This window comes from Zea mays, chromosome 5 (genome assembly GCF_902167145.1).
Source record: "Zea mays cultivar B73 chromosome 5, Zm-B73-REFERENCE-NAM-5.0, whole genome shotgun sequence".
Taxonomy (NCBI): Eukaryota; Viridiplantae; Streptophyta; class Magnoliopsida; order Poales; family Poaceae; genus Zea; species Zea mays.
The window spans coordinates 129,012,892-129,033,320 of NC_050100.1; the positions used below are offsets into that span (position 1 = coordinate 129,012,892).

The 20,429-nt window shown below is 48.8% G+C and overlaps 1 protein-coding gene across 2 annotated transcripts in view; it reads right to left on the reverse strand.

Moving 5' to 3' along the window:
* LOC100280502 (SNARE-interacting protein KEULE) overlaps positions 1-20,429 on the reverse strand; it is a 91,080-nt gene that overhangs the window by 60,127 nt on the left and 10,524 nt on the right. For both annotated transcript variants that reach the window (XM_008645345.3, NM_001153422.1), the window contains 2 exon segments: positions 11,734-11,815; positions 7,895-7,973 (listed from right to left, as the gene is read on the reverse strand). In XM_008645345.3, the coding sequence (XP_008643567.1) occupies positions 7,895-7,973; positions 11,734-11,815 (161 nt within the window).

Here is a 20,429-nt window from a genome sequence, read left to right on the forward strand (position 1 = left end):
CCACTCCAATCTCCCTCTCCACTCCCCATTGAAGGACACCAGGAAACCAAGGTTACAGACTCACCAGCGAGGAGTCGGTAACAATTTGGTATCAGATTCAGCAGACGCAGCGACAATCATGTCCGGCGTCATGCCCGATCCTGAAGACAAGAGCACAGAACAGAAGCTGGACTTCCTCATGGACGCAATGAACAGGATGTTGGGTCAGCTGACAACCATGAATGGTCGGCTGGACACCCATGATCGTCGATTGGCGCGGGTGGAAACGGTTCCACCCGGCGGCGTCCAGATGGAGAAAATCACGGAGATTGACGACGGCGACGGACCACCACACCAGGGCGACCACGACAGCAACAATGGTGGCCGTCAGGCCCCACGTCGCGGGCGTAGTGATGGGGGCAGCGAATTCTACAGCCGCCCTGATCGTTATGGCCGACCAGATGGCTATGGTCGCGGTCGGGGTCGTGACGACGAAGGTGGCAGCGTCCACCGCGACCCAACTTTCCATCCTTCGACGGCGAATCAGATCCATTGACATGGATCAACAAGTGCAACACCTATTTCCGAGGGATGCGAACCATGGCAGAAGAAAAAGTTTGGCTAGCATCATTACACTTGGAGGGAGCAGCAGCCGAGTGGTACTATGCCCTGGAACGTGATCATGGCATTCTGTCGTGGGCACGATTTGTTGACTACATCCACATGAGGTTTGGACCACCCATCCGATCCAATGGCCTGGCAGAACTGAAAGCCCTTTATAGGACAGGCACCGTGGAGGCATATCAGCGACAGTTTTCAGTCTTGCTTTGTCGCTGTGATGACTTGTCTCCTATGCAGCAGGTGAACATGTTTACAGCAGGTCTTGGAGATCCCCTCCGCACCGATGTCGAGCTGCTGGCCCCGACAAACCTGCAGACCGCAATGAGTCTGGCCCGTGCTTATGAGCGCAAGGAGGAGAACATTGCAGCACTCAGAGATAGACAAAGTCACCGGAACCTGTCCGCCATCAAAGGGACTGGTTCAGGACCGGGGGCCAGGCCGACTGCTCCAAATCGGCCGCGTTTCAGACGTCTAACACCAGAAGAATTAGCAGCGAAACGGGCAAGTGGAGAATGTTACCACTGCAACGAGAAGTACTCGGCTGATCACAAGTGCACCGCAAAGGGGGTATTCTTGCTGGAAATGGACGACGACATGGAGGAAGATGCTGCAGCGGAAGACCTGGGCATTTCTCTTCATGCCCTCACGGGCATTGACATCAGCAGCACCATGAAGCTCCAGGTCAGGGTCAAGGATCGGACATTGGTGGCGCTGGTGGACACAGGCTCTACCCACACATTCATCCGGGAAGCTGTGGCCACCCAGCTGGGCCTCCAAGTCACACCAAGACCGGGTCTCTCCGTCAAGGTAGCAAATGGGGACAACGTCGCCAGCAGCGGGATATATTCCAAGCTCCGAATTACTATTGTTGAGGAGACCTTCCACATCACCTGCTACGGTCTTCCTCTGGCCGGCTTCGACATTGTCCTGGGGGTCCAGTGGCTTCGGTCATTGGGACCCATATTGTGGAACTTCAACGCCTTATCCATGGAGTTCTGGCGCCTGGGACGCAAGGTGCGTTGGGTAGGACTGGGTGCGCCACATACTCAGTGCGCAGCCCTGTCTGAACCCCGCGAACTACTACAGGCATTACTGCAGTCCTACGCCGACATCTTCGCTGAACCACGTGGCCTTCCGCCACCTCGGCGTCACGACCATCACATCAGGCTGCTGCCAGGGACGTCACCAGTTGCAGTTCGGCCCTACAGATACCCCCAATTGTTGAAAGACGAGATCGAGCGCCAGTGCGAAGACATGTTGCAGCAAGGCATCATTCGGGAGTGCACATCGGCTTACTCTTCTCCAGTGTTACTTGTGAAGAAAGCTGATAAATCCTGGCGTTTCTGCATTGACTATCGGGCCCTCAATACCAAAACAGTCAAGGACAAGTTTCCCATTCCGGTGGTCGACGAACTCTTGGATGAGTTACACGGTGCCTGCTTCTTCACAAAGTTGGACCTCCGCAGTGGATATCACCAAGTACGCATGCACCCAGATGATATTGAGAAGACAGCGTTTCGCACTCATCGAGGTCACTTCGAGTTTCTAGTCATGCCCTTCGGCCTCACCAACGCACCGTCCACATTTCAGGCCCTCATGAATGATGTCCTGAAACCCTTCATCCGGAAGTTTGTCCTGGTCTTCTTCGATGATATTCTGGTATTCAGCTCTTCCTGGGCAGCGCACTTACAACATGTCAGGGAAGTATTTACAGCACTCCGAGCAAACAAGTTATCAGTCAAACAGTCCAAGTGTTCGTTTGGCAAAACATCAGTCGCTTACTTGGGTCATGTTATTTCAGCTCAGGGCGTTTCTATGGATTTGGATAAGGTGGCAGCAGTAGAAGTTTGGCCGCGCCCTCGGTCTATTCGGGCACTTCGAGGTTTCTTGGGTCTCACTGGCTATTACCGCAAGTTTATAGCGGATTATGGGACCATAGCTGCACCCCTCACGGCTCTTCTCAAGCGTGAGGCGTTCCGTTGGTCGGAAAGGGCAGAGGAGGCATTTCTTCAACTCAAGCAAGCCCTTATATCAGCACCACTGTTACAGATGCCGGATTTTTCTAAACAGTTTATAGTGGACTGTGATGCATCAGGGACTGGTTTTGGAGCAGTCCTTCATCAAGGAGATGGGGCCATTGCATATTTCAGTCGTGTTGTAGCACCACACCATCAGAAATTACCAGCATATGAGCGGGAATTGATTGGTTTAGTCAAAGCAGTGAGGAATTGGAGACCATATTTATGGGGAAGAACTTTTATGGTACGGACAGATCACTATAGCCTTAAATTCCTCCTGGATCAACGGTTGTCTACAATACCGCAACATACATGGGTCAGCAAATTGTTTGGATATGATCTGTCAGTGGAGTATAGGCCGGGCAAATTGAATGGTGCAGCAGATGCCTTGTCTCGACGCGACGAAGACACCGCAGAAATTAACAGCATCTCGGCACCACATTTTCAGCTGTTTGACACCCTTCGCAATGAAGCTGCCACCGACCCACAGGTCTTAAGCTTGCGAGCTGCCATTACAGCGGGAACTGCAAAATCAGGATGGACGGAAGCTGATGGTCTGCTACTATTTCAAGGGAAGGTCTTCATTCCGGACGCTTCAGCAGTTTGGACAGAAATCCTGGCAGCAGCACACAATTGTGGTCACGAGGGCATTGAGAAGACTGTACATCGATGGAGAGCATCCTTCTACAGCCCACAAGCCTTACGACGGGTCAGAGAATTTGTGCAAGCATGCGCCACTTGCCAACGGAATAAAACTGAGCATCTACATCCAGCAGGTCTGCTGCAACCCCTGCCGGTACCATCGGAAATTTGGAACGACATCTCCATGGACTTTGTTGAAGGATTTCCTAAGGTTGGTGGCAAGACAGTGGTATTAACAGTGGTCGACAGGTTCTCTAAGTTCGCCCACTTTATTCCTCTTGGCCATCCATATACCGCAGTGACCGTGGCTAGGGCATTTTTCGAAGGGATTGTGCGCCTTCATGGTATTCCGTGCTCAATTGTAAGTGATAGAGATACAGTGTTTACTAGTGCCTTCTGGTCCGAGCTTTTTCACCTTGCTGGGGTCAAGTTGTTACTTAGTTCCGCGTTTCACCCCCAGACCGATGGACAGTAGGAAGTGGTTAACAGAATTATTGTGATGTACTTACGCTGCTTGGCAGGTGATCGGCCAAAAACTTGGTTACAATGGCTTCCATGGGCTGAATTTTGTTACAATACGTCATACCAGACTGCGGTCAAGTGCACTCCATTCAGGATTGTATATGGCCGGGACCCTCCAACAATGCTTTCTTATACACCTGGAACAGCCAGAGTAGCTGTCGTCGATCAGCAACTTCAGGATCGAGATGTTTTCTTGGCAGAGATCAAACAAAGGCTAATCCAAGCTCAGGTAACAATGAAGCAGGCGCAGGACAGTGGTCGTCGAGATGTGCAGTATGCTGTCGGCGATTGGGTTTGGCTGCGTCTGCACCAAAGGTCGGCAGTGGGTGTCACTCCAGCAGCAACATCCAAATTAGGACCTAAGTTCTATGGGCCATATCAAATTCTGCAACGCATTGGAGAGGTCGCCTATAAGCTACAGCTGCCAACCAATGCAAGAATCCATGATGTTTTTCATGTGGCACTTCTCAAGAAATTCCAAGGGGAGCCCCCATCCGCACTAGTACCCTTACCAACGATTCTGCATGGCAAGGTACTTCCGGTTCCAGCACAAGTAGTGAAGGCTCGTTTAAATAGAGGTGTTTGGGAGTTACTGGTCCAGTGGCTTGGACGTGAGCCGGCTGATGCTACATGGGAACAATGTAATGAGTTCAAGAGAAGATATCCAGAAATACAACTCGAGGACGAGTTGTTTGTCGGAGAGGAGGGAAATGTTATAGATGCTTTTGTGGGCCGCCAATTCACAAGGCGCAGAAATAGGAAAGAGGAGATAAGTCAAGAATAGTTTCTGTTTTATCAGTTCCTAAATAATAGGTTAGTTCCTTTTTATGTGGCTAAATAGTAGCAGTTCCTAAATAATAGGTTAGTTCCTTTTTATGTGGCTGAATAATAGCAGTAGATATGTCTATCCTGAGACCGCCTATGGCTATAAAGGCGGTTGGGCATCAGCTGTAATAATCAACCAGGAATAAGATCTCCCTTTTGTTTGGGCGAGATCACCTGGGATCATCCTGGCCAGGCACGACGCCGGCGCAGGAGATCTGGGTGATCAGCGCCCTCTTCTTCCATACACCTTGCGCCACTCCAATCTCCCTCTCCACTCCCCATTGAAGGACACCAGGAAACCAAGGTTACAGACTCACCAGCGAGGAGTCGGTAACACGGATCAGCTTGCTAGATTCTTCGGACGGAAAGATTAGATTTTCGTCGAAATGCACCCAAGCAAGGGTGAGTCTCCAAACCGATTTGGCAAAAGGGCAAAGCAATGTCAAATGGATGCATGTCTCCAGTGGCCCATTACATAGAGCGCAGTAATCTTGGTGAGGCCAACCCCTTTTTTGTAATTTGTCCGCGGTGAGTACTTTCTCCCTTGCCATTGTCCATGCGAAAACCTTGCACTTGTTTTCAGGACGTGCTCTCCAGATTAGGCCGGACCGAAAAGGCCCAAAGGAGCCTCTAAAGTCTAAACTGGACACGGTATGCTGCGCGAGTGGAGTATGTTCCGTCTGTCGTCCATCTCCAGAGAATGGAGTCCCTCATGCCCGGTGTAAGGTGTGTGTCCTAGGTTTTGATCCCAAGGGAGACGAACTCTTGTATCTGGGCTGCAGTGGTGATACGGCCACGCAGTGCATTGATCTAGTGATTATCTCGAAGCTCCATGTGGACTGATCCGTTTGTCATATTGGACATCGCAAAGAGACTAGGACCTAAGTGACGTGGCACCTCTCCATCAAGCCAAGCGTCATGCCAGAAACGACATTTATGGCCATCTCCAACGACGACCCTTGTTGAGGCAGTGACAAGTGTGCAATAGACCAATGTGGCACAGCTAAGAGGACAACAAAGTTCACCAAGTAATTGACGGAGTCGGTAAGTTGCTGCAACACCATTAGCTACAGCACGATACTCGGCTTCAATGCTAGATCGAGAGATGGTGTGTTGTCACTTCAAGGACCAGGAGACGAGACTAGTACCAAGAAACATGGCATAGCCTAAAGTAGATCGACGAAGTCCAAGGAATGTGGAGATCATGATCAATGGTGCTACAGATGTAGCTTGATCGCTGCCCAGTGTGACTTGCGAGGATCATGCATATGAAGACACACCTGCTGCATAACATAATGGGATGCCCGATCATGTGAAAGTCAAGCACCAAAGAGCTCCAACGAGGCTGTAAAAAATAGTGGGATAGACATATGTAGCCTATCAACAACAGCAGACTTAGACGTTGTATCAATAGTAGAGATGGGCTTGCACATTGTTATACTAGCCTGGTGGAGTATGGCGTCCGCATAGAGACGTTGTGGCAAAAGTAAACCCTTAGACTGGTGTTGAACAGAGATTCCCAGCAAATACCCTCACTCTCCAAGGTCATCGTGAAATCGTGTCACAAGGCCTGATGAAACGATGCTTATGCAGCAACGTGGAGGAAGAAACAGTCAGCCTAGTGGTGATGTCAGCTACAATTCGCACAGTACTCTCATTGGCTCACTCACAAGACTGGCCCATTCATCCACTTGATGTGAAGAATGCCATTCTTCATGGCACCGTATCTGAGACAATGTACTGCTCCCAACCATCAGGTTTCGTTGATCCAGCTCACCTCGACTAAGTTTGTCGGCTCACAAAGTCCCACTATGGTCTCAAACAAGCCTCTCGTGCTTGGTACAACCACTTTGCCACATATGTCCAGTCCATCAGCTTTGTTGAGGCTTTGTTTGACATTTTGTAGTAGCATCATAGTCAGTGTCCTGGTCCTCATGATGATCTCGTGGTCCTCATGATCAGGGGATGGAGGGGCACGACATGCGAGGGTGGCTGCAGGCTCTTGTTCAAGGCATGTCGCATGATCGCGCTCGCATCAAAGAGCGCATTCAGCCTCACACACAACATCTTCGACAACATGAACAGCGACGTCGGCGTCGGCGCGAGCTTATGCAGCAACCGATGTTGCGACCTCCTCCTCCCTCTTTTGTGCTTCTTTAGCGGTAGCTCATAGCTAGGAGGTGTGTGTGTTGTGCTGCTTGGCGGCAACTTCCTGCTTCGCAGCAGAGGTGGTGGTGAGCTCCACGTCGGTGTAGGCCTATGCAGCAGCCAGGGCTGCGTGCTCCTCCCTCTTCTAGGCTTCTTTAGCGACAGCTCAGAGTCAGGCAGTGTCTGTTGCTTGCTGCTTGGCGGCAACTTCTTGCTCGACGGCAGAGGTGGCGGTGAGATCCAAGTTGGAGAAAGCATAATGGTGATAGCTGCTATAGGAGCAGAAGCGATACAGGTCAAAAAACGAGAAGGCAATAGATATCATATTAGACAAGGTATGCCGTGCAAATTGTAGTTGTATTGCATTGAGCCCCATGGGCTGATTATATGAAGTGCATAAGACTAACACCCTATGTTAGTAGGCAATGCGGTACAATTCATATATGCAGCGCTGGTAGCTTGGGCGGCAAAAAAAGAGCCTAGCCCAACTGCAGTTATAAGGCCCAACAGGGTTGTATGGCTAGTTCTAATAGAGATGTTTGGTAGGGCAACAAACAGAGTACCAAAGGTAGACTGGGTCCTAGCTCATGTCACGTGAAGCATCCTGGTTGATGGATGTGGATAAATATTGACATATGAGCATATTGTCCTATATACCTTCAGCAGCTTAAGTATGGGCGAACTAATTGGTGCCTGAAATTCAAAATTTTATTATGGCTAGCCTCATTCAACAACAGGGATTTTGTTGACAATTGGTTTCCTTCACATTGAATTGAGGATCAAATTTTATGTTGTGACCATGTAAATTGAAACTTGGGGCATTTTTGGAGCCTCCTGTGTTACAGAACACTTTTTGTACAAAGGCCAGAGATAACATAAATTTCAAAATGGATACACCAAGACCAAAATGTCCAGATTTATTCAGCCACTAAGGCATAACTCCCAGAAAACTGTATAGGCATCTTATTAGCCAAACAAACTTGGTAGTGGAATATAGATAGCTGTTCTAATCATACGTCTACAGTTACAGTGTTTTATATAGGCATACAGACCGTTTCCATGTCAAATACTCAAATGAAAAGACTATCACTCTATGATCCAAGATTTGTAACACAATTATTTCAAGCATGATAACTTACTTCTCTTTAGTTGGTTGGATGAAATATATGGCATCCAGTGAAGGCAATGGTTGCCTCCGTTTATATAAATCTTCGACCACTGCAAAACAATTTTCATATTTCGGACTCTATGTTAGCATCTAGTGGAAATCCCATATTCTCACAAAGGCACTTCAATCCAAAGAAATGGGAATATCACTTCCAAGAGAGAGAAAACAAGGCAATAGGTGATGACCAACATGCCATATTCAGGAAGTTGAAGGAGAAGATATGTAAGAACACAGAGATGATCCAATTTGTGCTTAAGAGCGAGAGTTTCCAGCCACTGTTGTTGTCATTTAATAAAGATCCATGAACGATTACTAAGAGAAAGCATACGTTCCATGGGATGGGACAGATTCAAAGTGGTAATTCACAATGTCACAAAATGCAGTTATACTGCAGACAAAGGGCAGACCACATTAAATGGCTATTGAATACTAATTACCAAATTATTCAGTGGTGATATCAACAAGGTCCTTCCATCAGTCCACAGGGTGTCTGCCTGAAGAAATTGTTTGCGCAGGTGATTTTACAAATGCATATAGTGTAACCAGAAGAGCCTTCTAGTGTAACTCAGCAAAAAGGTTACAAGATTGCTAGTAAAGAAAGTCAGAAACATTGAACCAACGCACATTTATAGCAGTATAAATAATTGTTCACACCCATAGTAACTAGTAAGTGTTAGAGAATGTAGCTAGGCATATCTTTTACATTTGTAATTGCCTTGTGCTCCAAGCCATATTGGCTTACCTTGTACTCCAACCCATATATGCCGTACATATATGAAGGTCACCCCTGCCACCTAAGAGCTTGTTTAGGAGCAAGTGTTATGGACTATGGAGGGGATTGAGGGGGGCAAAAAATTTTGAATAGTAAGGGATTTTGGCCCCCTCAATCCCCTCCATTACCCTTCGTTCCAAACGAGCCCTAAGGGTGTGGTGTTTCCCATATCTTTCTATATGGTAACAACAGTCTAGGTTTTCCTCCTGCTGCCCTAGTGCACCAGCCGCCAACCCAACCACCCACCCTCAACACACACACACGTTGGCACTCCTCTCCAGCCCTGATGGTCGGACTGCATCATGTCGTCCATCACCTCCACCACCTCAGAACCAGTATGTCACAAGCCAGCGGCAGCCTTCCTGCTCTCCAGCCCTACACCACTATCTGCTTCAAATCCCATGTTCCTATCGTCCAGAAACTCCATAATACTAACTACACTCGCTGGTCCAACTTTTTCACAACCATGTGCGGCAAATTCGGTTTCATGGGGCACTATTGAACTGGAAAATCCAAACCCTAATTAGGGTTGGGTGCTATATATATAACAGAGAAGTTGGGTCAAGCCTATTAAACAAGGTCCATTACACTGAATACACAATAACTCTAACACCCCTCCCCCCCCCCCCCCCCCCCCCCCCCCGCAGTCGAGACTAGCCACGTGGAGTTGTCAAACTCCCACCTGTTGTCACACTAGACAGCGCAGACAGTGAGTCCAAACTGAGTGGAAACCCAAGCGAAGAAGTGAGACAGGGTAGGAAACGTATCAGACTTCAAGCGCAAGGGAAAATGTCCACAAGTAATGGGAGTGGTCATCCAGAATGAGCAGATAATATTTATAGCCAGAAACGCTAAGTACAGGGGATGTCCAGATATCACAGTGGACCAAATCAAAATTGCCTGCAACCCTATAAGAGAAGGAAGAAAAAGGAAGGCTGACATGTCTACCTAGCTAAAAGGCATGACACCTACTGAGGTAGCCAAAGTCCAGGTGGCGCGTGTCAGAAGACACGCAACAGTGGGCCTGTTTGTTTCGGCTTCTGGCAGCTTCTGGCCACCAAGAGCTGCTGCGGACTGCCAAACGCTCAGCTTTTCAGCCAGCTTCTATAAAATTCGTTGGGAAAAAAACCATCCAAAATCAACATAAACACATAATCGGTTCAGTCGTTGTAATAGTAGGAATCCGTCACTTTCTAGATCTTGAGCCCTATAAACAAATTTATCTTTCTTCACACGTAATCGTAATGATACTCAGATTCTCCCCATAGCCAGATTCTCTCCACAGCCAGATTTTCAGAAAAGCTGGTCAGAAAAAAGCTGAACCAAACAGACCCAGTAGCCTGTTCTTCGGGAGTGGTCGACGTTCGAGCGTCAACGGTCGACGGGGCGACACAACAAAAGAGCACCAGCAGGTCGAGGACCTTCTTGCTTCTTCGGTCATCCGGTCGTCGAGGAGCCCTGCCAAGGAGGCCGACGGCAGCGCACACGTCTGCGCCGGTCAGGGTGGCCGCGCCCGCGGCACATTAGAAGGGATAACGGTGGATCCAGTCAGGAAAGCCACGACAGCGACGGATCCAACCATGAAGGCGGTGATCCAGCCAAAGGGACGGCTGATCTAGCCGGGAAGGTCGTGGCAGTGGTGGATCCAGCCGGGAAAGCTGTGGCAGCGACGGATCCGGTTGTGGCGGCGACAAAGAAGGGGTGGGCGGCGGGGCGGGTCCAGCCGGGCAGGGGCCTACGCCGAGCCTGGCAGGAGGGGTTGACGCGGCGACGGGAGAAGTTTGAAGGAGAGGCGCGGGACACTGCTGGGCACCGACACGGACAGGGAGGAGATGGACAACGCTACGGAGTTGATGCGCCGCAGCAGGAGCGGCAGCAGAGAGGGAGGGGCGTGCACACCGACGGCTAGAAGGCCGGTGTAGCCTGCTGCATGAGGGTCAGCGACGGGCGAGCTGGCGGTCAGTCAGGGGAGATCCGGGCGACGTCGATGCGGATCCGGATTGGTCGCGCGCCCGCGAGGCAGCAGCAGCCTGCCAGCACGCTCGAGAGGAAACAGCGGCTTGCCTGCATGCCCGCGCGGCGGTGCAGCAACCAGCTTGGCCGGCGGCCAAGGGAGGAGTGCTGGCAGGAGGGACCATCATGGTCGCCGAGTTGGTGCAGGTGGTCGTGTCGGGGGGGTGACGGCCAAGCCGCCAGGGAGCAGGGAAGGGGCAGTCGCGTCGACAGGGAAGAAGCGCGGGCTCGCGCGCTCGGTCCGGCGCACGAGCGGCGTGGAGTGGTCGGCGCCAACGCCGTCCGTCGGTGGCGGGCACATGCTTGGGGCTCGAGCCGCCATCCCCTTGTCGGCGGTGCAGATCCCGGCGGGTGACTGGCAGCCCTAGCTCCTCGACGACAGTGACGCGGTCGGGCTCACAGCGGCGGCAGGGATCCGAGGCAAGGGGCGGCCTGAGGCAGGGGAGAGCAGGGAGGGACGCCTAGGGCGTTGGCCACAGAGGGTGCAGCCTGGCATGCAGGCGGGGAAGGGAGGCCACCCCCGGGAGGGAAGGAATAGCCTCCCAAGGGCAGCGGGTGGCCGGTGGCTTGGCGGCTGGGGGTGGGAGAGGAGAAAACCCTAAGGCCTGGTTTGGTGACCAGGGATCACGATGGGATCCATGTGGGAGGATGACTGGTCACCAAACCAGCCCTAACCTAGTCTGATACCATGTAAGATTGTGAAGTGCTTGTTTGTATTGCATAGGGGTGGTTACATATATAGACTCAGGAACCCTAACCATAATGGGCCGGCAGCCCAACAGTGGTGCCGACCCGTCTACGGATACATAATAGAACACACACTGTCTAACACCGACCCTACAAAACTACCTCTTCAATAATTATGGAAAGTCCTACTTGATCTAGAAAGTCCTAAAGTTATTAGTTTAGTAGTAATGGGATCTAAAATGTCTAAACAATAGGTGAGTGTGGAGATGAAAAAGGAACTTTGTTTATGCAAGTAAAAACAAAACTCAACAAAAAACAAATCATGTCTACCCACTTACATGAAACACCTTCTTCTGTAATATCTGCCATCTTACATGCATATGACATAATCTTGACTGTAAACTTATCCATGATAAGAACCTAGAAGCCATCATAACAATTTGTGAATAAAATGCAAAAAAAAAAATGCAGGAATATTTATTATAAAATGGGAGGAAAACAAATGTTACAATTATCTCATGTTTTTAAGACTGTATACAAAATATGTCAATAAAGAGAATGTAAGTTCTTAGAGATTGTTAAACTGGTTTTGGAAACAAATTAGTCAAGCACCATTAAATTACTTCATCACAAAATGTTCCATAGAATGTCTGCAATCAAGGACGTTCTCTGCACATTTCCCCTTCTCAACAGGGCTGCAAATCATCCACACTCTTTATGCAGCCAAGAAGGGAGGAAATTGTAGTTGTTAAGGAAATTCTGAGAATTTTTTGTGAAGCATCTGGGTTGTGTTAAGGCCCATAAAGCCCATATATGCTTGTCTGCCTATATATATGCTACAATACCCGACGGGGTATCTATCTCGCCTAATTAGGGTTAGTTACATGGTAACAGAGCAGGTTAGGGTTAGGGTTTACGTCTAAATCCAGCCCTGATCCATTTTTTTGGCGCCGTCGCTGCGCTGCCATCGTGGCCTGCCCTCTGGTCGCACCTCCTGGCCGCCGTCGCGACGTCTCTCTGTCGTGCGGCCTTCCCCCTTCCCCCATCCGCCGCCAGGGGCGGATCTCGGCCTGCGTCGTCCGCCGCCAGGGGCGGATCTCGGCCGCCGCCTTCTTCCTCGACCCGCCATAGCGGATTTCTCTCTCCCACTACGCCGTCCGACGCCTTGCCTGTCGTCCGCCGTCAGGGGCGGATCTCGGCCTGCGTCGTCCGCCGCCCTCTACCTGCGCCATCCGCTGCCAGAGACAAGGTCCGCCGGATCTCTGCCTGCGCCGTCCGCCGCCCTCTACCGGCGCCGTTCGCTGCCAGGGACAAGGTTCGCCGCCTGGGATACCTACTGGATTTTGCGCCAGCCGCCTTTGCGGGCTGGGCCGCGGATCCGCTGCTCCCGCCGGAAATTTGCACCTGCCGCGTATCTGCGTCGTCGCCGGTAGCCGCTGCTCAACTCGGCTTCCGCGCTCAGGACCTCCGTCAACTCGTCCAAGTCGAGCTGCTCTGGTTTGTTTGGTTTTAAGCCTCCTGGTCTACCTGATTTTTGATTGAATTCAATATGGCGACAAATGCTATTGTGGTCAATATCACTCTTGATGGTCAAAATTATCCGGAGTGGGCTTTCTGTGTTGAGAATGCACTCCGGGGACATGGATTACTCTTCCATTTCACTAATGCGGCACCCATTCTTGCTGATGATCGTCGCAATGCTGCTGATATCAAAACATGGCAGCTTAATGATGGTAAAGTGATGGCTGCTATGGTGAACAGCGTCAAACCGTCTATGATTATGAGTGTCTAAATTTAAAACTGCTAAAGCCATCTGGTCTCATTTGAAGGAGCATTTTGTTTAGGACAGTGGTGCTTTATTACACACTCTCATGCAGCAGACACATGTTATTGAGCAAAATGATATAAGTATTGATGAGTACTACTCAGCCTTTGATCGCCTGATGAGTGCTTTGACATCTATGGTGCCTGCTTGTACTGTTGATTCGTGTCCGGCTCATTAGTTTATTGAGAAGTTCTTCACTTACAGATTTGTTATGGGCGTTCGGGCCAAGTTTGATTCTCTTCATGCTCGTTTACTTCAGGGTTCTGACACTCTCACAATGGTTAAGGCATTGTCTAATTTACTTGCTGAAGAGACTCGTCTTAATTCTCTGTCCTGTACTGGTGGTAATCCTCATAGTGTGTTGGCTGCTGCCCAGAAACCTAAGAGTGTTTTTAAGCCTTGTGATCATTGTGGCAAGACCAATCATCGATCTGAGCTTTGCTTTGTCAAGTTCCCTGAGAAGTTGACTGATTTCCGTGCACGACGTGCTGCTCGTGGTCATGCTATAGGACCACCTTCTAGAGGCTCAGTTGTTGTTGCTGCCACTTCGTCCACTTGTACTTCAGAGTCGGCCTGGGTACTTGATTCAGGAGCCTCCTTTCATGTCACATCTGATCAGTCAAAGTTGGCTTCTACTACACATGTCACAGATGGTGCTTCAGTGCAGACAGCTGATGGTACTGTATGCCACATTACTCATAAGGGTTCTCTTTATGATCTACACTTTACAGTACCTAATATTTTCTTTGTTCGTGAGCTATCTATGGACCTTCTTTCAGTAGGTCAAATTACGGATCATAATTGCTTTGTCGGCTTTGATGACTGATCTTTTTTTGTACAGGACCTTCGCACAGGGGAAGTGATTGGGACTGGCCGTCGTCGTAGAGCTGCTCCTCGCCTCTACATCTTGGACTCCTTGCGGCTTCCTTCCTTGGCTACATCTCCAGCACATGTGCTTTCAGCTACCCTTGCTTTTGTTGCGTCTTTTGCCCAGTGGCATCATCGTCTAGGTCATTTGTGTGGATCTAGATTGTCTACTCTAATAAAGTCAGGTTGCTTAGGTCATACTTCCGTTGAGTCAGATTTTCATTATAAGGGTTGTCATCTTGGAAAACAAATACAACTTCCATATTTTACTAGTGATTCTCATTCTGTTAAACCCTTTGATTTGGTTCACTCTGATGTTTGGGGTCCTACACCTTTTGTGTCAAAAGGTGGATATAGATACTACGTCATTTTTATTGATGATCATTCTCGCTACACTTGGATTTATTTCATGAAACGCCGCTCTGAGATGATTTCGATTTATAAATCCTTTGCTCGCATGATTCACACTCAATTTTCTACTCATATTAAAATCTTTCGTTCTGATTCTGGTGGTGAATATTTATCTGATAATTTCCGCCAGTTTTTTACTTCAGAGGGTACTCTTGCTCAGCTTTCTTGCCCTGGTGCTCTTGCACAGTGTTAAGGCCCAAAAGGCCCATATGCCTATATATATGCTAAAGTACCCGAGGGGGGCTCTCATCTCGCCTAATCAATGTTAGTCACATGGTAACAGAGCAGGTTAGGGTTAGGGTTTACGTCTAAACCCGACTCTGATCCAAATTTTTGGCGTCGTCGCGCCGTCGCTATGCTGCCATCGTGGTCAGCTCTCTGGCCTGCCATCGCGGCCACCCCCTTCCCTCCTCTGCCGCCGTCGCGATCCATCCTCTGCGGTCTTCCCCTTCCTTCATCCCGCCGCCAGGGACCAGATCTCGGCCTGCAGTTCGCCGCCAGGGATCTCGGTCGCGCCGCCGCCAGCTCGGGTGCCGCCTTCTTCATCGATCTGCCGTCAGCCAGGGGCGGATCTTCCTCTCTCACTTCACCGTCTGCCGCCAGGGATCTCGGCCGCGCAGTCCGCCGCCAGGGATCTCGGCCGCGCAGTCCGCCGCCAGGGATCTCGGCCGCGCAGCCCGCCTTCTTCATCAATCCGCCGTTAGCCAGGGGCGGATCTCCCTCTCTCCGTCCGCCAGGGGCAGTGCGCCTTCTGTCGGGGGTCCTTTGCCAGGGGCAGAGCGCCGTCCTCCCTCTCTCCATCAGCCAGGGGCAGCGCGCCTTCTGCTGCCAGGGGTCCTCTGCCAGGGGCAGAGCGCCGTCCGCTACATTGATCTGCCGCCAGGGGTGGATTTCTATCTCTGCCTGCGTCGTTCCGTCACCTGGGTCAAGTTCCGCGAATTCCCGCCAGCCGCCGTTGCGCGCAGGGCCGTGGATCCGCTGCTCCCGCCGGAAATCTGCACCAACCGCCGCCGTTGCGGACAGGGCTGCGGATCTGCAACGTCGCTGCTCCCGCCAGCCGCTGTTCAACTCGGCTTCCGCGCCCAGGACCCCCGTCAACTCGTCCAAGTCGGGTTGCTCTGGTTTGTTTGGTCTCAGGTCTCCTGTTCTCCCTGATTTTTGATTCAATTCAATATGGCGACAAATGCTATTGTGGTCAATATCACTCTTGATGGTCAAAATTATCCGGAGTGGGCTTTCTGTGTTGAGACTGCACTCCGGGGACATGGATTACTCTTCCATTTGACCGATGCGGCACCTGTTCTTGCTGATGATCGTCGCAATGCTGCTGATATCAAAACATGGTAGCTTAATGATGGTAAAGTGATGGTTGCTATGGTGAACATCGTCAAACCGTCTATGATTATGAGTTTGTCTAAATTCAAAACTGCTAAAGCCATCTGGTCTCATTTGAATGAGCGTTTTGTTCAGGACAATGGTGCTCTATTACACACTCTCATGCAGCAGACACATGTTATTGAGCAAAATGATATGAGTATTGATGAGTACTACTCAGCCTTTGATCGCCTGATGAGTGCTTTGACATCAATGGTGCCTGCTTGTACCGCTGATCCGTGTCCGGCTCATAAGTTTATTGAGAAGTTCTTCACTTACAGATTTGTTATGGGCGTTCGGGCCGAGTTTGATTCTCTTCGTGCTCGTTTACTTCAGGGTTCTGACACTCTCACAATGGCTAAGGCGTTGTCTGATTTACTTGCTGAAGAGACTCGTCTTAATTCTCTGTCCTCAACTGGTGGTAATCCACACAGTGTGTTGGCTGCTGCCCAGAAACCTAAGAATATTTTTAAGCCTTGTGATCATTGTGGCAAGACCAATCATCGATCTGAGCTTTGCTTTGTCAAGTTCCCTGATAAGTTGACCGATTTCCGTGCACGACGTGCTGCTCGTGGTCGTGGTCCAGGACCATCTAATAGAGGCTCAGTTGATGTTGCTGCCACTTCGTCCGCCTGTACTTCAGAGTCGGCCTGGGTACTTGATTCAGGAGCTTCCTTTCATGTCACATCTGATCAGTCAAAGTTGGCTCCTACTACACCTGTAACAGATGGTGCTTCAATGCAGACAGCTGATGGTACTGTATGCCACATTACTCATAAGGGTTCTCTTTCAGATCCACACTTTACAGTACCTAATATTTTCTTTGTTCCTGAGCTATCTATAGACCTTCTTTCAGTAGGCCAAATTACGGATCATAATTGCTTTGTCGGATTTGATGACTCATCTTGTTTTGTACAGGACCTTCACACAGGGAAAGTGATTGGGACTGGCCGTCGCCGTAGAGCTGCTCCTCGCCTCTACATCTTGGACTCTTTGCGGCTTCCTTCCTTGGCTACCTCTCCAGCGCATGTGCTTTCAGCTACCCTTGCTTCTGTTGCGTCTTTTGCCCAGTGGCATCATCGTCTAGGTCATTTGTGTGGATCTAGATTGTCTACTCTAATAAAGTCAGGTTGCTTAGGTCATACTTCGGTTCAGTCTGATTTTCATTGTAAGGGTTGTCATCTTGGAAAACAAATACAACTTCCATATTTTACTAGTCATTCTCATTCTGTTGAACCCTTTGATTTGGTTCACTCTGATATTTGGGGTCCTGCACCTTTTGTGTCAAAAGGTGGATATAAATACTATGTCATTTTTATTGATGATCATTCTCGCTACACTTGGATTTATTTCATGAAACGCCGCTCTGAGCTGATTTCTATTTATAAAACCTTTGCTCGTATGATTCACACTCAATTTTCCACTCACATTAAAACCTTTCGTTCTGATTCTGGTGGTGAATATTTATCTGATAATTTCCGCCAGTTTTTGACTTTAGATGGTACTCTTGCTCAGCTTTCTTGCCCTGGTGCTCATGCACAGAACGATGTGGTTGAACGCAAACATCGTCACATTAAAGAAACTGCTTGCACTTTGTTGATATCTTCTTTTGTTCCTTCACATTTTTGGGGTGCAGCAGTTTCTACTGCGGTTTACCTCATCAATAGACAACTGTCATCCAAACTCTCTGGCAAAACACCGGGTGAAGTTCTTTTCGGAACTCCTCCACGATATGACAACCTTCAAGTTTTTGGATGTACGTGTTATGTACCATTATCACCTCGTGAACGTACTAAATTGACTGCTCAATCTGTTGAGTGTGTTTTTCTTGGATACAGTCCTGAACATAAAGGCTATCGATGTTATGATTCATCTTCTCGTCGCATGCGCATTTCTCGAGATGTGAGCTTCAATGAAAATCGTCCCTTCTTTTACAACTCTTCCACTCATTCTTCTTTTTATTCCACAGAGTCTACCTCCTTCATGAGCCTTCCTCCCATCTCTGAAACTTCATCAGTATCACCACCTACTGTTTCTACCCCAGATGTCCTTATTCCCATCACACCATCTCCGTCTTACTCTTCCAAACCACCTGTCACTCAGACTTACATTCGTCGTCCTCGCTCTACTCCCACGGCCAGTCCTGATGACGATCCTGTTGCTGATACTTGTACTAACACTGATGACTCTCATGTTGTTTTTAATCAGGGGTATCATCTTCGTGACCGTGGCACTATTGCAGCTCCAGAACGTTATGGGTTTTCCCGTGCTGGTGCAGTCATTGTTGAACCATCATATAAAGAGGCTTCTGGTATACCTGAGTGGCAGCTTGCTATGACTGATGAATTAAATGCCCTTCATCGCACATGTACAAGGGATGTTGTTCCGTTACCTGCTGGTGCTGTACCTATCACCTGCAAATGGGTCTTCAAGCTTAAAACCAAATATGATGGGTCTATTGAGCGATATAAAGCTCGTCTAGTGGCCAGAGGTTTTCAACAGACACAGGGTATTGACTATGATGAGACTTTTGCACCTGTGTCCCATCAGACTACTGTCTGAGCTTTACTTGCTGTTACGGCCTCCTCTTCTTGGACTATCTCTCAGATGGATGTCAAAAATGCTTTTCTTCATGGTGATTTACATGAGGAAGTCTATATGCATCCACCTCCTGGGATAGAGGTTCCATCAGGGCATGTATGTTGTCTCCGTCGAGCCTTGTATGGTCTCAAACAAGCTCCTCGTGCTTGGTTTGAGAGATTTGTTTCTGTCATCAAGGCTTGTGGTTTCTATTCTAGTGATCATGATCCTGCATTGTTCATTCATGTTTCTTCACGAGGACGCACGTTGCTATTACTATATGTTGATGACATGTTGATTACAGGCGATGATCCAGACCATATTGCTCATGTGAAGGCGTCTCTGAGTAAGGAATTTCAAATGTCAGACTTGGGGGCACTCAGTTATTTCTTGGGCATTGAGGTTTTGTAGACTCAAAATGGTATTTATCTTTCTCAGGCCAAGTACATACAAGATCTTCTTGATAGTTCTGGTCTTAGTGATACTCGCACTGTTGCCACGCCTATGGATTTTCACTTATCTCTTCGTCCGACTGATGGAACACCTTTGCAGGATCCATCTCGATATAGACATCTTGTTGGCAGCTTAGTTTACCTTACTGTCACCAGGCTAGATATTGCTCATGCGGTTCAGATCTTGAGTCAGTTTGTCTCTGCTCCTACATCAGTTCATTATGGGCACTTACTTCGTGTGCTTAGATATTTACGGGGGACAAAACACAATGTTTATTTTATGACTCAAATTCTCCACTTCAGCTTCATGCTTACTCTGATGCTACCTAGGCCAGTGATCCTACAGACCGTCGCTCCATCACTGGTTACTGTATTCTTCTTGGATCATCCCCTATTGCTTGGAAATTCAAGAAGCAAGCTGTTGTATCTAGATCTAGTACTGAAGCAGAACTTCGAGCCCTGGCTACTACTACTGCTGAGATTATCTGGATTCGTTGGTTCTTGGCTGATCTAGGCGTTTCTTGTGACTCGCCTACACTTCTTCGCTGTGACAATACTGGAGCTATACAAATTTGTCATGATCCAGTGAAGCGTGAACTCAAAACACATTGGTGTTGATGTCTCATTCACTAGATCTCATTGTCATCAGAAGACCATTGATCTTCAATATGTGCCCTCAGAATTACAGCTTTCGGATTTCTTCACAAAAACACAAACTAGGGCACAACATCAGTTTCATCTAATCAAACTCAACGCTTCAAATCCTCCACTTCCGCCTTGAGTTTGACAGGGGGTGTTAAGGCCCAAAAGGCCCATATGCCTATATATATGCTACAGTACCCGAGGGGGGCTCTCATCTCACCTAATCAAGGTTAGTCACACACAGAACGGTGTGGCTGAACGCAAACACCGTCACATTATAGAAACTGCTCGCACTTTGTTGATATCTTCTTTTGTCCCTTCACATTTTTGGGTGAACCAGTTTCTACTGCGGTTTATCTCATCAATAGACAACCGTCATCCAAACTCTCTGGCAAAACACCGGGTGAAGTTCTTTTTGGAACTCCTCCACGATATGACCACCTTCGAGTTTTTGGATGTACGTGTTATGTACTGTTATCTCCCCATGAAAGAACTAAATTGACTGTTCAATCTGTTCAGTGTGTTTTTCTTGGATACAGCCCTGAACACAAAGGTTATCGGTGTTATGATCCATCTCGTCGCATGCGTATATCTCAAGATGTGAGCTTTAATGAAAACCGACCCTTCTTTTACAACTCTTCCACTCATTCTTCTTTTTATTCCACAGAGTCTACCTCCTTCATGAGCCTTCCTCCCATTTCTGAAACTTCATCAGTACCACCATCATCTATTGTTTCTACCCCAGATGTTCTTATTCCCATCACACCACCTTCCACTTCCACACCACCTCAGTCTTACTCTTCCAAACCACCTGTCACTCAGACTTACATTCGTTGTCCTCGCTCTACTACCACGGCTAGTTCTGATGATAATCCTGTTGCTG